This window comes from Adiantum capillus-veneris, chromosome 29, assembly GCF_014529385.1.
Source record: "Adiantum capillus-veneris isolate H3 chromosome 29, ASM1452938v2, whole genome shotgun sequence".
Taxonomy (NCBI): Eukaryota; Viridiplantae; Streptophyta; class Polypodiopsida; order Polypodiales; family Pteridaceae; genus Adiantum; species Adiantum capillus-veneris.
In genome coordinates this window covers 14,354,476-14,369,532 of record NC_140959.1, presented here as the reverse complement: position 1 = coordinate 14,369,532, position 15,057 = coordinate 14,354,476, and the positions used below count along the sequence as shown (strand labels likewise).

Genomic DNA, 15,057 nt, shown 5'->3' with positions numbered 1-15,057 from the left:
TCTCTCTCTCTCTCTCTCTCTCTCTCTCTCTCGCTCTCTCTCTCTCACACACACACACACATGGCCTATGCAGAATCCAAATAGTAATCCGACTCTCTCTCTCTCTCTCTCTAAGCCCCCCTCCCCCTCTAATATCTCTTGCCACACCATCGTGAGTTATCTTCCACTGCCACTTGGCCTGCCTGAAAACTGTTGTCCCTTATAGAGTAATATAGATGATGGATTTCTTCGCCACATGCTTTTAAGGTGGAAGCATGGCTTCCCAAAAATAATTAAGAGCTTCCTTGGCTATCTGTTATTGAGTCCATCCATGAAAATGGTTTTTGGAGAGAAACTCTTGAGGTTCGCTCCCATAGCACCCACACTTGAACAATAGCCAAGCTTCATGGCCCTACTTCTTTTGATGAGCATATCATGCAACCAATACAAAGTTCAAGAAATGTTTCACCCTCTTCACCTACTCTACTTTAGTAGCTACAATAAAAATATCCTCCCCTACGAACACTTTAATCGCTTCAAAGATCTCTATTTTGTACCCAACAAATAAGTCACAAATATAGAATGCACCTTTGACCAACATCATAGGCATCGATACTGGTTGGTTGGCAACAATTTCTCATCAACACTGGTTGTGGTGCCCCTTGTCCACCCTTGATCACTTACATCACATAGTCTCATGACAATTGCGCTTTCATCACTTAACACAAAGCTGCCTTCACCACCCCCTCTTGTAGTAGCTAGAGGGCACGTCTGCAACATGCCAACAATCACATGGTGGTCATGGTCTGGATCATTTAGCATTCCATCATTTTCCATGTATGGCTACACTTGCACACATTGCACCTTGTGGAGGTGTCAAGGTTTGCTTATGGGGCTGAAAGAGCAAGCTCCTTCATGTTTGTCTACTCACTTCTCCCTCCCACTGCCTAGACCCAACATTCTTTTTGCAAGCCGATCATAGTGTCATCATCCACTGCAATCACCTCTATTGTTCATTGATGACCAATAGAGGTGATTGATGAGGAGTCATTGATGATTCCTCATACAGCCAACTATTGCAGGCATCAATGCTTCTACATGGCAGGCTCATGTCTCCCTCTCTCTTGGACGCTTGGGTTGGATGTTCATCTTGTAGCTATTCATCTCTTGTCTCCTCAAGTCCTCCCTCACACTGTCCCATGTCGGCTCCCCCCTCTGATCCCTCACACAACGTGCTTGACAAAGGTCAGCCTCTAGTACTTTGTAGTGAGTCACTGTGATGAGTTGTCAGAGAGACCTTCCTTGGGCAAAAAGATTTTTGTAAAGCGAGAGTTGAAAGACATAGGAGTTGTTGAGGCCAAGTTTTAACGCGAAAATTAGGGCAAGAGATACAAGAGGTAACCGAAGTTCATGAATGGGTTTGCTTAAACTCAAAGAGAGAGAGAGAGAGAGAGAGAGAGAGAGAGAGAGAGAGAGAGAGAGAGAGAGAGAGAGAGAGAGAGAGAGAGAGAGAGAGAGAGAGAGAGAGAGAGAGAGAGAGAGAGAGAGAGAGAGAGAGAGAGAGAGTTGTGTCAGGTAGCTCTCGTGACTCAAAGATGTACCGAGGCTACTCAATTACGTGATTGCGATTGCAATTGGCCATGGCATCCATTGTGCCACTTCGCAACTCAAGGCTAGTGTCGCTACCATGGAAACTACCCTGTGTGAGCATGCCTCGGTCAATTGATGGCCCAAGGGGCACTAAGCTAATGATGCCTTAAAAATCAAGATATGCAAGAATGCCAATCACCTTCTCGCCTCAGAAAATTGATGGCCATCCTATTGTGTCAGCGATTTCACATGAGGTGCACATGGCAGCCAATTCTTCCCATGAGCCATGCAAATCAAGTTCCAACCCGAGCATGACATGATTGTGGGATCTTTAGCTTCCCCCTCGTCTCTTCAACTTCCCCCTTCCTTGACGCCGGCCTCCCAAGATGCTCGTCATGAATCCACAACAGCATCTCCCTTCCACTACAAGATACATCGAGCTTTTTCACTCAAACTCTCCTCTTATGCAATGTGGTAGGCTTGAAAAAGGGCTCTTTCTTTAATTACATAGCAAAATAGATAGGTGCAAGAATGCACTCAGTTTGTCCTACCAAGTTTTCATGGGGCCTCAAAACTCTAAGGATTTGAAGCACTTTCATGGGCCCTCAAAACTCTTAAGGATTTGATGCTTTGATTCCAAATCCACATCACAATAAGCACTACAATACTAAGTATCAATAGATGATCATCAGGTAAAAACCCTACTAGTAGATGGATAGCGCAAGAATCATCAAATTAAGGCTCACATAAGCCATACATAGGCACAACAAAATTTGCACAACATGAAACGTAATGACCAGCAAGTACAAATCTCATAAGTAGATGGTGTTCCAAAACACCCGTTTGAGCTTGCTGCTATTCAGCATAGCTCAAGCACTTGTGAACTTGGTGACATCCTTGGCATCCTCATAGATAAAAGCATGTTTTGCAAGCTCTCCATGCAAGGTAAGTTGCATGATAATCTCTATCTCACAGTTGGTGATGTTGGGATTCTTACTGTAGAGTCCGTGCAGGTAATCATTACTTCTTGTGCAAACTTCAATATTGACACTAAAGGAGCCCATGATTGCCATGTCGTTAGAGGAGATACCAATCTCTAGATGCATGTGCTTTATAACCTTGAATAAGTAGATGTAGATTTTGTTGATGAACTCTCTTCTCTTCGCCTTCTTCTTCTTCTTCTTCTTGTCACCTTCCTTGGTTGTGCAAGCTTCTTCTCACCTACAAGCTTCTTCCTTGGACGTTTTTTGCCAGCCATCACATAAACACTTTTCTCTGCCTTGGCAATAGGTGCTATAGAATTTTCCTTGGCTCCACCCAAATCCTTTTGCTCTGCTTGCGCAGCATCCTTTAGTTTTCCTTGGGAATATATTAATGAGATAACTACCTCTCATGGCATCTATTTCCTACGACACCCACCCAGCGAGAGCCATGGTCCATGGAGTGCACCTGCAGCTTGGCATTTTCCATTAGAATGCAGGTATATTGTAGCTCACCTCCCACATGCGAGAGAGAGAGATAGAGAGAGAGAGAGAGAGAGAGAGAGAGAGAGAGAGAGAGAGAGAGGAGCACAGGTAGTTGGGAGCCCAGGCCAAGTGGAGAAGTGGAACCCGAGCATAACATGAAGATTGTCAAGACTCAGTCGTCATTGTTAGCTCATGAAAATGAGATTTTGGCTAGCTAGTTGGGCGGCACAATAATGTGTGTGTGTGTGTGTGTGTGTGTGTGTGTGTGTGTGTGTGTGTGTGTGTGTGTGAGAGAGAGAGAGAGAGAGAGAGAGAGAGAGAGAGAGAGAGAGAGAGAGAGAGAGAGAATCTATGGATCTCAAGGAAACAGTGTTGTAGTCATGCTCAGTACAATAGAGAGATAGAGAGAGGGATGGGAGGGGGGGGGGGGGGGGGGGGGGGGCTATCTCAATGTTGACGTTGCAAGTACATAATTTTTTTCTCTATCTATCTATCTATCTCGCTCTCTGGAGACTGTGTTTGTAGCCTCTCTCTCTCTCTCTCCAATTGTCATTGCCATGGCCTCTCTCTCTACAATCGCCAGATAGAGATAGATAGATAGAGAGAATATCTGCTTGCAACGTCAACACTGAGATAGCCCCCCTCCCCCCCCCCCTCTCTCTCTCTCTCTCTCTCTCTCTCTCTATATATATATATATATATATATATATATATATATATATATATATAGATATATATATATATATATATATATAGATAGATAGATAGATAGATAGATAGATATATATATGTATTGTGAGTACGACTACAGCACTATTTCCTTGAGATCTATAGCCTCTCTCTCTCTCTCTCTCTCTCTCTCTCTCTCTCTCTCTCTCTCTCTCCAACAATGACTGCCATGGCCTCTCTCTCTATCTCTCGTCGCTTTTACTGCCACTGCAACCATTGTATTGCGCGTGGCTACCAATTATTTTCCTGTTCACATTCCCTTGCAAGCCCCTTGCCTATTCGCCTCCCATAAAATCCTATAAGCTCCCGACGTCCAGAGAGTGCCTAAATAGCGACTACTACTGCAAGCTGCTCGCCTCTGGAGTCTCCAAGCTGGTGTGACCTAGCCTGCCTGAAAACTGTTATCCCTTATAGAGTTATATAGATTGGTTAGTCTTTATAAAAAGAAGCTATAATACTATTAAAAAAAGTGAGTAATAATAAGGGGATTTCGGATCGTGTTATCTTCACCTTGCTAAAATGAAACACTTCTAGTGTGATCAAAGCATAGGAAAATGCAGCTAATATCACTAGCACAAAGCGAGACACTATCACCAATAACCTACGGATACTTATTTACCCATTGTTCAAATGCAAGTTTTTGTCTCACTCTATCTTTGGCCCCTTTAGACTACTCCTGCTACATTTAATCTTTTCGCATCTTTCTCTTCTCCTTCTCCCTTTTGCGCGCGTGCGCGCACACACACACACACACAGAGAAAGAGATTACGTAAAAGCACATCACTAAAGAGACATATTTCAAACCAAAAAAAAAATTAGTTTACATTATTGCCAAAAAGGCTCAAGAATATATCTGCATAGCACTTTTAGTCGTGCTATTTTAACATGATCAAGATATTGAGCTAGAGCTCTACAAACTTCTCTTAAATCTATTTTTTGAACCCAGCTCAAGTAAATCTTGTAATGACGAATCAGCCCAAGCTCTTGCTTTAAGAGCATGAGCCTAAGATTGGGAAAAAAATAGGGATCAAGCAACTTGATGTAAATTGTGTCCAACTCTTCATCTATATATGACCCCAACCAATGTAGTTTTTCTCGATCACTTTCCATGCTGATTGCCATCCCCATTTAGCAGGTAACAAAATTTCTTCAAGGGCATCAACAATAAAAAAATTTACACTTGGAAAAATATTCACAATTTTGTGGGCCATTTAATTGGCTGCAAGAAAAGAGGGCAACATTAGTACTCAAAGCTTACAATTATAGAGAGAGAGAGAGAGAGAGAGAGAGAGAGAGAGAGAGAGAGAGAGAGAGATGATCAACATGGCCACTTGTTAAAAGTGCACTTAAAATGTGTAATTGCAATACGAACACTTCAATTACTAATCATCATGCCAAAATAGAGCTGCATTGCCAAAAAGTGTCAAGAGATTCATTAAGTCAAAGTCTTTACAACAACCTCAATGTTTTTGTTTACAACGACTCATATTCTATTGTGTAATTAGACGGCTAAGGATCACTCCAATATATGCCATTGATAAGCTTCACAATTAATTTCAAAACTTCAAACTCTTCATCTGAAATATAAGATTTATGATTGTGATATATCTTTCACAACAACTGAATGTCTCAACCACAAACATTGACATAATAAATATCAACCATATGTAGTTCTTGTAGAACTCTTATCAATTTTATTTCACTCAATATTTGTGACACTTTGCATAGTGAAATGCTTTAAGCGTCCACAATTTCCATACCATCCATCTTCATATGAATGCACCCAATGATGCCACCAACACCATATACCATTTCCTTGACAAATGTACTCTTCCTTAACTATCAAATAGATTAGCATCTTTATATGTATTGGAAGAGTATCCAATACATCATGACCCATTTAACCTACATTAGCAATTAGCAAAGTTTTCTCTCTCTCTCTCTCTCTCTCTCTCTCTCTCTCTCTCTCTCTCTCTCTCACACACACACACACACACACACACACACACACACATTAACCTATGTAGTAGATAAAAACCCACTTCAATAAACCAACAATAAGTTAAAAAAATATGGAATGCATAGACAATGGATCAAAGTGTTCGATCATCTAGAGTTTGAGCCTAGACACTACTTGAAACTCTCAAGATCCAAGGTCCAACACGTCGAACACTGTGACCGAGGCGTTGAGGTGAGTCCTCCAAAGAATAGATTCTAAACATCCATTCATTCACTCCATAGGGACTGTATGAAAAGTTGCAATTGAGAGTCCGTTGCATACCTAAATCTCGTACAATGATTCGTATATCATCTGTATCAAACTCTATGTGATAATAATCTACAGCATTTCTAAAATATCGTGCTTCATATAATGCCAAGACAGAATGTCTGCAATAATATTGAAGCCTGCAATGAAGATAACAACCAATCATTCAGGCATAAAAAGTAACAACACATTTAGCGTCACATGGATTCAAGTTCAAGCTATATGCACTAAAGGATCTCAAAATCCTTGATAATATGAACAATATCCTCAGCAAGTGCATGACCCCTCCACAATGGAGGATCTAGGAAAAAATGTCACATGTGTAAATATACAAAATAAAGACCACAAAGTTCTCATTCATGGTAAAAGTAAGTATCAAAGATTAGATTTTACATACCTCTAATATAAGAAGGCACATCATTGAGGGTGTACGAAACCATGATGTATCATGCCATTCTTTATCTGCTCTAACAACGGAGATTTGGAAGTTTAAGAGCAAAGATGAAATAGAATAAAGAAGACTTTGATGATCATACTATAGAGAATAGAGTCCTTCTTTCTTTTGTTTAAGTAAAGGATTTTAGAGAGAGAGGAATGAATCAATCTAAAAGACTTTGAAATTTCACAACTTCACAAAGATGCTTTGAATATTTTGAATGTAGCAGAAACAATACAAAAGAGTTATTCAAAGTGTAGCCTTCAAGAGACCACGTTAGGGATTCTATAAGTCCAAGGATCTATGTTGTATACATTTTGTAAGATGCGGGGGGTGGTTTCAGCTTGAGTAAATATCCTCAATCGATATGGTATAGTGCGGACTCTAGCAACCCCTACCTGTTGTGCATTGACTGGCCCCTCGTCACTCACAAACCAAATATTAACTTGAATTTGACGATGCTCGTGGTCTGAAGAAAAGGCACCATGGTAGTATCCAAGAATTTCCATGGACATATCTCTACCTAAGTATAGCATTTCATAAACACCTACCATGATAAATCCTTGATGGCAGTGATCTTTGCAAAGGCATCCATGAATTATGTAGAGCAATAAAAGCTTAAAACTACCAATGTACCATATAAAAACTCTTACAATATAATATGACTTGTATCAAATAAGATCACCAAAAACATAGCAGGAACTCTTCCCCTCCATTGCGGTGGATCTTCAACAAAGTAAATCAATGTATAAGACAACCTTTTCAAGAAAAGAATAGGCCAAGTTAATGCACTAAATTAAAAAACAAGATAAATACCTTGAATGAATTTAGTGATGTGACCCACTACATAGGATGCACGGTGTCAAGGATCCATTTGTGGCCAATACTTTGATCTAAGAGATATCAGTAAAATTTAATATCAACTGTGTCTAACTTTAAGTGAGAGCCACAATGTCATTTTGTACTAATTGTTATGAGTTCACTAGTTGTAATACTACTTTGAATACAGTGTTTAAAGTGTAGTAACACTCCGCTTGAGTGTTTTCAGTATTGACAAAAATCCTCATAGTAGTTGCACTTCACACGCGTGACATTGCAACATACAATTGTCCGTGAGAAAAGATCGATGATGCAAGATATAGATTGAGAATTCCCAATGTTGGCCCTTGTGCTTTGTTAATAGTCATCCCAAAAGTAAGCCTGAATGGAAACTGACGATGCTTCATTTGGAATGGAAGCCCCTGATGGTTCCCAATAATAAAGTCAATCCTTGGAATAAAAACTATCTCCAATATTCGATCGTGTAATTATCTCTACCTCAATTACCTCATGATGAAATTGCTTGCACATCAATCTGGTTCCGTTGCATAATCTACGTTGTCAGGATTTTTTTGGAGCAAGGGATTGCGCATATGTACATACACATGCATGGTGCATCGAATAAAGGATTGCCCATTTTCTAGAGCCAGGTGGTTATGTGGGGCCCACATATGTACAAGTAGGACAGCATGTACATAGTGCATCGATTTTCACTATCACCAGTACCAGTATGTTTTTTCTACAATAATGAGGAGTTTATAGCGCGTAAAACTTCTCGAGGAAGCTATCCGCGGGCCGACGACATGAGGTAAGCAGGTGCATCAGATGGCATCGAGTGGCGTCAGGAGGCCGAACGGGGTCAATATTTGCACGTGGATGAATACGGACACAAAGTGGTGTTTTCTTGTGAGAGTTATGCAGAAAGGTCATCATTAGGACCACTTTTTGGGGCCACTTCACGTGGTTGCGAGACACATTATTGAAAAGAAATGAGTGCCACGTATGCAGATGATGCAAAAAAGGTGACAACTATGCACTGCGAGGTCAGTTTTTGGCCTGTTCGGGGTCCGTTTGAGGTCATCTAAAAGGCCAAGGGTGCCCAACTAATAAATCTAAGTGTGGGAACTGAAAAAACTGAGAGAAGACCAGAAAAAACATGGAGAAGAGAGGAGGAACAACCGCAGGTGTGTTTTTTGGGTTTTTGGAGTCTGTTTTGGCCATAAACTGCTCATCCGAGGTCGGATTTGAGCACTTTGACATTGTAGACTGAGGTTTTGGGCCGTTCCGGACGCGATGGCGCTGTCCATTTTGCCAAATTCCTCACTCTTTTTCTGTTGTTTTTCTGTGTAATCTTCTCCGGTGAGTGAAGCTTCTTCTCCAATTTGTGATTGTATCTGGTATCTTTTACCCATATTGTGTGAGCTGTTTGCCCCATTGGTGTTGGCCCAAGCTCAATTGTATCTAAACATCAGAAATTCTCCTCTTTTGAGCTGAGTTTTTGGGTGTGTGTGTGTGTGTGGAGTGGGCAAGTGGATAGTCTCTCTCCTCTCACTCCAGAGGTGTGTTCCCTGTCTCGGCCAGGTGTGTTGTGTAAGCCGAGTGGTGCCCCATAGTGTGTGTGTGTATCTTCCCAAGAGTGTGTGTCGGGTCGTTATAGAGGCGTTGTGTGTGTTTTCATCCCGCCCACATTCTTTTGGCGCCCCCACGGAGGATCTTCTTCGAGTACCTTCTGCTTCGAGCTTCGAGCTTCGAGCTTCGGGATTGCAGATTACAGGTTATAGGTTACAGGTTACAGGGACAGGTACAGGTACAGGTGATTCACACAAGTAGAGGTAGCTGGAGTACAGTGATATACTAGCAGTGATGTCACTTGCAGTTGTTGTGGGAATGCATCACTTGGCGCCTATTTGAGCGCATTGTCTGCTGGATTGTACGTTACTTGTCGAAACTGCCATTGTACGCATTTGTGGAGCCATACTTGGTTGTATTTGGCAGTCCCAGCCATTTCTGAGACTTGGTCTGGAAGATAGTCATTTCTGAGACTTGACAATACACGATTTGCATTAGCCTTCGTGTGAGGGTCGATAGCGTGAGGTTTTTATTAAGCTGGGGGATTCTCAAATGTAGAGATCCTTTCGGTGATACAGGTAGCTGGAGCACCCTTTTTGTGACCTCGCCATAGGCTATGTACTAGTGAGTCCTATTTGATGCTCGGGTTCTATTGTTGGCAGTTTATGCATACAGATACAGTCTATATTTTGGGTTCCTACTGCTCTACTTCTGGGGAAACTCTGTCGAAATTTTCCCAAGTTATGATGGCTGGTTTTTGGTATTTTGAGCCATTTATGCTGTTATGCTGCTGAAATTTTGGCAAACTCAGAGGTTGAGTCAGGTGTGCCTTCTTGGGAGCTTCATGGTTGGCTTTAATGGATGATCAAAATGGCCCTCAGTTCACTCCTTTTCATTTAACTCAAAGAATTCAGATTCATGTTCATGTGTCCAGGAAGATCTTTTTCCAGCAGCGCATAGTCTTTATGTTTGGGCCAAGAAGATTGAGAGAGATCCTGGAATGTCCTTTGCCTGTTGTAATTCCGATGATCAACTATGAAAACTCATTTGGTGTGCATGTGTTTGTCCTTATCTAAAGTTGAGCTCCATTGAAGTTTCTGGGGATTGGGTAGTGAAAAGTTTTGGGTTCTTGCACGTGTGTTCGAAGGGGTTCTCAAAGCATCATAATTTGGGTAGCCATGGCTTTCTCTTATCCGGAGTTTCATGGAAGAAGTGATGAAGATGTGGAAGAATTTTTGGAAAAGATGGAGGTTGCCTGCATTAGCAACCAGATTCATGACCCTACGCAAATGTTACGCCTTCTCCAAATTTGTTTGAAGAGTGATGCATGAGTTTGGTCTAAAGCATTTGAAGAGGAGTTGCGTGTGGCTGATCCACCTGTAAGGTTGAGTTGGGACAATCTACGAGCAGGGTTGGAAGTGGAGTTTGTGAAGATAGAAGATCCTGACAAGGTGTGGCAAGAAGTACAGGCTTTGGTGCAGAAGGAAGGTGAGCCAGTAGATGCGTACATACGTAAGTTTTCATTGGCATGGGAGCGAATGTGCAAGGCCTTAGCACCACAGGTACCCCCGCCTGACATGATGAAGAAGTACAGGTTCTTGGCTGGTCTTTGGGAGAATATACGTTGGAGAGTGGAGCTAAAGAAGCCTAGGAGATATGAGGATGCACTAGAGGTAGCAAGGAACAAAGAGTGGAAGCTGAGGAAAATGAGCCAGTTAGGGGTGGAGTCTTTGCCAATGAGGTCTGAATTTCAGCCTATAGAGTCTTTACAAGGGCGCATGCCAGGGGTTCATCATCAACCAATAGTTCCTGTTACTACTCAGGTTATGCCAGCAGTGGTCACTACAGCAGTGCAAGATGATGGGCTAAGGCAAGATATGAGGCAAATGGTAAATTTGATGAAGAATATCAGCCTAAACATGCTAGGTCAAGTGGGAAATAATCGAGGTCGAGGGAGGTTTGCAAATCAGCAAGGAGGTGAAGAAAGGCCTAGGAATGGTGTTGGACAAAGCAATGGTAGGTTTTGGAGGCAGACGCCCACATGTTATAATTGTGGAGAGTTGGGTCACATCAGCCCACAATGTGATAAGCCACCAAGGATGGGGGGAGACATGTATCCATTGCCAATACAGGTGCTAACTAGGTCAAATGATTATGGCATCGAAATTAAGGGAGACGAAGGAACCAATGGACTGACCCAGGAGGAAAAAGGGAAGACAAAAGTGCTAAGTGTAGTCACCTTGGAGAAGGCATCAAAGCTAGAGGATACATTAGTGATGCCTATTGGGAAGAGGACCACAGAGGAAAAGGAATGAAGAAGTGCCCCAGGTCCTAGTAAGAAGAAAGGAAAGAGCCATGAAGGCGAGGATGTCAAGGCCAAGAGGAAAAGGAGAGCTCGTTGAAAGTTTCATGTTTCAGATTTTCCACTAGGGGATGGGCAATTAAGCTATGACTTGAAGGAGGATCTGACGAGTAGGAAGGCAGATGTTACTTTTGGGCAGCTTATAGAGATGGTGCCTAAGCTAAAGCGACAGTGGAAGAGGATGGTTAACCCAATGGAGAAAGAGCCAGAGAGAGGTTCAGTGAAGGTGTTGGCAATGGATGAGCTACCAGACATTTGTCCAATAGTAGATGTGTGGCATAAAAGGAAAAATTTGGGACAAGGTTATGTGGATGGCGGAGCCCAAATATGCGTCATAACACACTCATGCGTTGAGAAGATGGGTCTCACAGTGGCTGGGGTGTCAGGTTTTCGGATCAGATTGGCAAACCATCAAAAAGTAAAATGCTTAGGTGTTGTAAAGAGCTTAGAAGTGGAGGCATATGATGCAAAGGCAGTGGTTGATTTTCATGTGATGCCAGCAGGGTTGGGAGCATATCCTATTATACTGGGCAGACCATGGTTACGTGCAGTGGGAGCTGTTCAAGATTGGCGACATGGTACGATTAGCCTCTATGCAAAGACAGGTACCAAGAAGCTTTATAATATGGACACAAGGAAACAATTAGAGGAGATTTATGAAGATGAGGATGAGTCTAGTGATGAAGACTCTTCCACGGTGACAGATGAGGACAGTGATAGCACTACCAGCAGTGATGAGGATGCTGATGTTGCATTTCTTTTGATGGACAAAGAAATCCAGGAGTGTGGTTTAGTTGCATTTGCGAAGGAAGTTGAAGATGAAAGTGAAGGGCCTTATGAAGTGATTGAAGGGCTAATGCAAACCAAAGTTGAGTTGTCAAAGAAGCAGGAATTAATGACGCAAATGATCAGTGGAGACCTCTCAGCTATGGAGAAGGATATATATTTGCACATGCTAGCTAGTTTTCCTGATTTGTTCATTACTTCATATGAAGAGATCAGAGGGTTCAAGGGCAAAGAGATGCATATAGAGCTGAAAGAAGGTGCTAAGCCAGTGCGGCAAAGTAAGAAGGATGGGTCAAGAGCAAATGGAAGCCTTGCGGGTAGAGGTGGACAAGTTATTGAAGGCAGGGTTCATAGTTCCAGTGGAGACCACAGAATGGGTGAGTCCAGTTGTAGTCAGTCCAAAGAAGGATGGGAAGTGGAGAATTTGTGTGGATTTTAAACCCTTAAACGCAGCCACTAAGAAGAACTCATATCCTCTTCCATTCATCGATCAGATCTTGGATTCAGTGGTAGGTTATGAGAGGTACAGTGTGTGTGATGGTTTTTCAGGCTATTTTCAATTGAAGATTTCTCTTAAAGACCGCACAAAGACCACTTTTATTATGCCATGGGGCTGCTATTGCTACACAGTATTGCCATTTGGGTTGTCAAATGGACCTTCTTTCTATCAAGAGAGAGCAAATTGGGTGTTGGAACCATTCATTGGTAGTTGTGTTAAAGCTTTTATGGATGACTTCTGTGTCTATAGCAGTAGGGTTGAACACCATGAGAAGCTGCAGATGGTATTGGCTCGATATGATGAATGTGGGGGACAACTAAATCCAAAGAAATGTCATCTAGCACAGCCAAGGGTGAAGTTATTGGGCCATGTGGTGTCAGAAAATGGCATTGAGGCTGATCCAGATAAGGTGAAGTCTATTATTCTTCTTCCATCACCTATGAGTACGAAGCAATTGGCAACCTTTATACACAAAGTGAAGTACATGGCACGGTTTATTCCATTGTCTTCGCAACTTCTTTATCCATTACAGCAAGTGGCAAAGCATGATCCATTGCAATGGGATGACAAGTGTGAAGAAGTGTTTCAAGAGGTGAAAGAGGTGTTAGGGGGGTTGTCAGCCATGCAGGCTCCTGATTGGGAGAAAGTTTTTTATGTAAATCCATTAGTAGGGGATGATGCCATTGGAGCCATGCTATTGCAAAAGGGGAAGGGCAGCCATTATATGAGGCCAGTGTATTGTGCAAGCCGAGTGAAGTTGGTAGCGGAGAGAAAGTTATCGGAAGTAGAGCTAGTGATGGCCAGTGTAATATTTGCTTGTCGACGATTTCGTCATTACTTGCTACCACGGCCTTTTGTTTTCTTGATGAGTTATGCCTTTTTGCCACAGTTAATTAATGGTACTAACATGTCAAATGTGGTGAAGAAATGGGTAATTGAGCTGCAAGAGTTTGAGTTCTCTTTTCTAGTGGAAGATAGTACAAGGGCTACCCTAGCTGATTTGTTGACCTACAAGAAGAATCCCCTTATTGTTAAGGAAGAGGTGGTGAGAAAGGTAGTTGAAGAAGTGCCACAGATCAGCAATGCACATGTGTTGTTCTTTGATGGTTCATACAGAAAGAGCCACGATGCAGCTTCAGGGGGTATAACACTTTATGATCCAGAGTGGAAGCTAGTATGCAAGAGAGGGTTCAAATTGGATGTGCATAGTAACAATGAGGCTGAATATGCTACATTGGAAGCCGGATTACACATTTGTTTGAAGCATGGGGTTCGAAGGTTGAGCATAAAAGGTGATGCCTTGTTAGTGGTGAAGCAAGTGCTGGGTGTGTGGAAGAGCAAGAACACCTCATTGAAGGAAATGTGCTTCAGAATTAAAGGCCTGTTAAAAAAGTTCGAAGCATGGAGCATCAGACATATTGAACGTGCTCTAAATGGAGAGGCACATGAAGCAGCTCAAGGCATGATTGGGGAGCTATTTGTGTTGAGGACCACTTTACCTCTTTATCATGGCCGGGAAAGTTTGGCTCAAGAAGAGGAGTTTTTGCTAACAGGAATCATTCCAAAGGAGATTCAGAAGTCTAAAAAGTATGGCTTTGTGCGTAGAGCATACAGCTAAAAATTAATTGGTGATGTCTAATACATGAAAGGGGCTGATCTCGTGTTGAGACGTGTACCTTGGCGGGAGGAGCTTTACAGAGTGTTGGAAGAGAATCATGAAGGCGCATGTGGTGGCCATTTTGCTCTAAAGATCACCTTGCATAAGATTATGCAAGAGGGGTATGTATGGCCTAGTTTGCACAAGGATATTCACCATTGGTGTAGGTCTTGCAATAGGTGTCAAGCATTTGGGAAGAGAGTGTTGAAGCCAGAGCTACGAAAAACCATTATGGCGTTTGATGTGTTTGAAAAGTGGGGGATTGATGCAATAGGCCCGTTACCTATCACAAGCAGGGGCAAAAGCTATATTTTGAGGGCAGTGGACTATCTCTCTAGATGGGCAGAGGCTATAGCAGTAAAACAGATCACTGCAAAGGATGTGGCAAAATTTGTGTATGATGAAATATGTTGCAAGTTTGGGGTGCCATTGGAGCTACTTTCAGATAAGGGGCCTGGCTTTCGAGCTAAACTGCTAGATTTTTTATGTGCAAAGATGAAGATTAGGCACCAGCATACCACTCCTTATTACCCGCAGTGTAATGGCTTAAATGAAAGATTCAATGGTGAGTTGGTACAAATTCTTTCTAAAGTGACAAAGCACCAAGGAAAGAATTGGGATTTGGAATTGCCTAGTGCATTATGTCCTTACCGTACTTCGGTGAAGACAGGTACAGGGTTTACTCCATTTCATTTGGTGTATGGAAAGGAAGCACTATTGCTTGTGGAGGTAGAGTTGCCTGCGGTCAAGATGTTAGAGAAGTTGCTTGGGTCGCCTCTTTAGATTGAACAAGCGCTTCATAAGAAATACCTTATTGGATGCCGATGGTTTCTCGTAGAAGTCGTCAAGTGACTTCATCAAGTCCTCCGTGGTCTTCATCTCCGAAACATTGAAGGCCA

General features: G+C 42.3%; 1 protein-coding gene and 1 long non-coding RNA gene across 2 annotated transcripts in view; both read right to left on the bottom strand.

Annotated features, from left to right (window-relative positions):
- Positions 1-2,438: 2,438 nt before the first annotated feature.
- Positions 2,439-3,039, bottom strand: LOC147418800 (histone H2B.3-like). The gene is made up of 3 exons (XM_086505437.1): positions 2,989-3,039; positions 2,762-2,917; positions 2,439-2,687 (listed from the first exon to the last, which is right to left on the bottom strand). Exons 1-3 carry the CDS (start codon positions 3,037-3,039, stop codon positions 2,439-2,441), a joined length of 456 nt encoding a protein of 151 aa, XP_086361563.1.
- A 2,240-nt stretch (positions 3,040-5,279) lies between these two features.
- LOC147418796 (uncharacterized) overlaps positions 5,280-15,057 on the bottom strand; it is a 34,330-nt gene continuing 24,552 nt past the window's right edge. Inside the window, exon 4 of the long non-coding RNA XR_015187081.1 lies at positions 5,280-5,669. This is a non-coding gene — a long non-coding RNA (uncharacterized LOC147418796). The remainder of the gene's footprint in view (positions 5,670-15,057) is intronic.

What these genes read in the sequence shown, in the direction of transcription:
- LOC147418800 (XM_086505437.1), bottom strand. Translation starts at nt 3,039, where the DNA reads ATGGAAAATGCCAAGCTGCAGGTGCACTCCATGGACCATGGCTCTCGC. An exon ending in TGGACCATGGCTCTCGCTGG is followed by an intron (nt 2,918 to 2,988) that starts GTGGGTGTCGTA and finishes GGAAAACTAAAG; the next exon opens with GATGCTGCGCAAGCAGAGCA. An exon ending in AGCTTGCACAACCAAGGAAG is followed by an intron (nt 2,688 to 2,761) that starts GTGACAAGAAGA and finishes TACTTATTCAAG; the next exon opens with GTTATAAAGCACATGCATCT.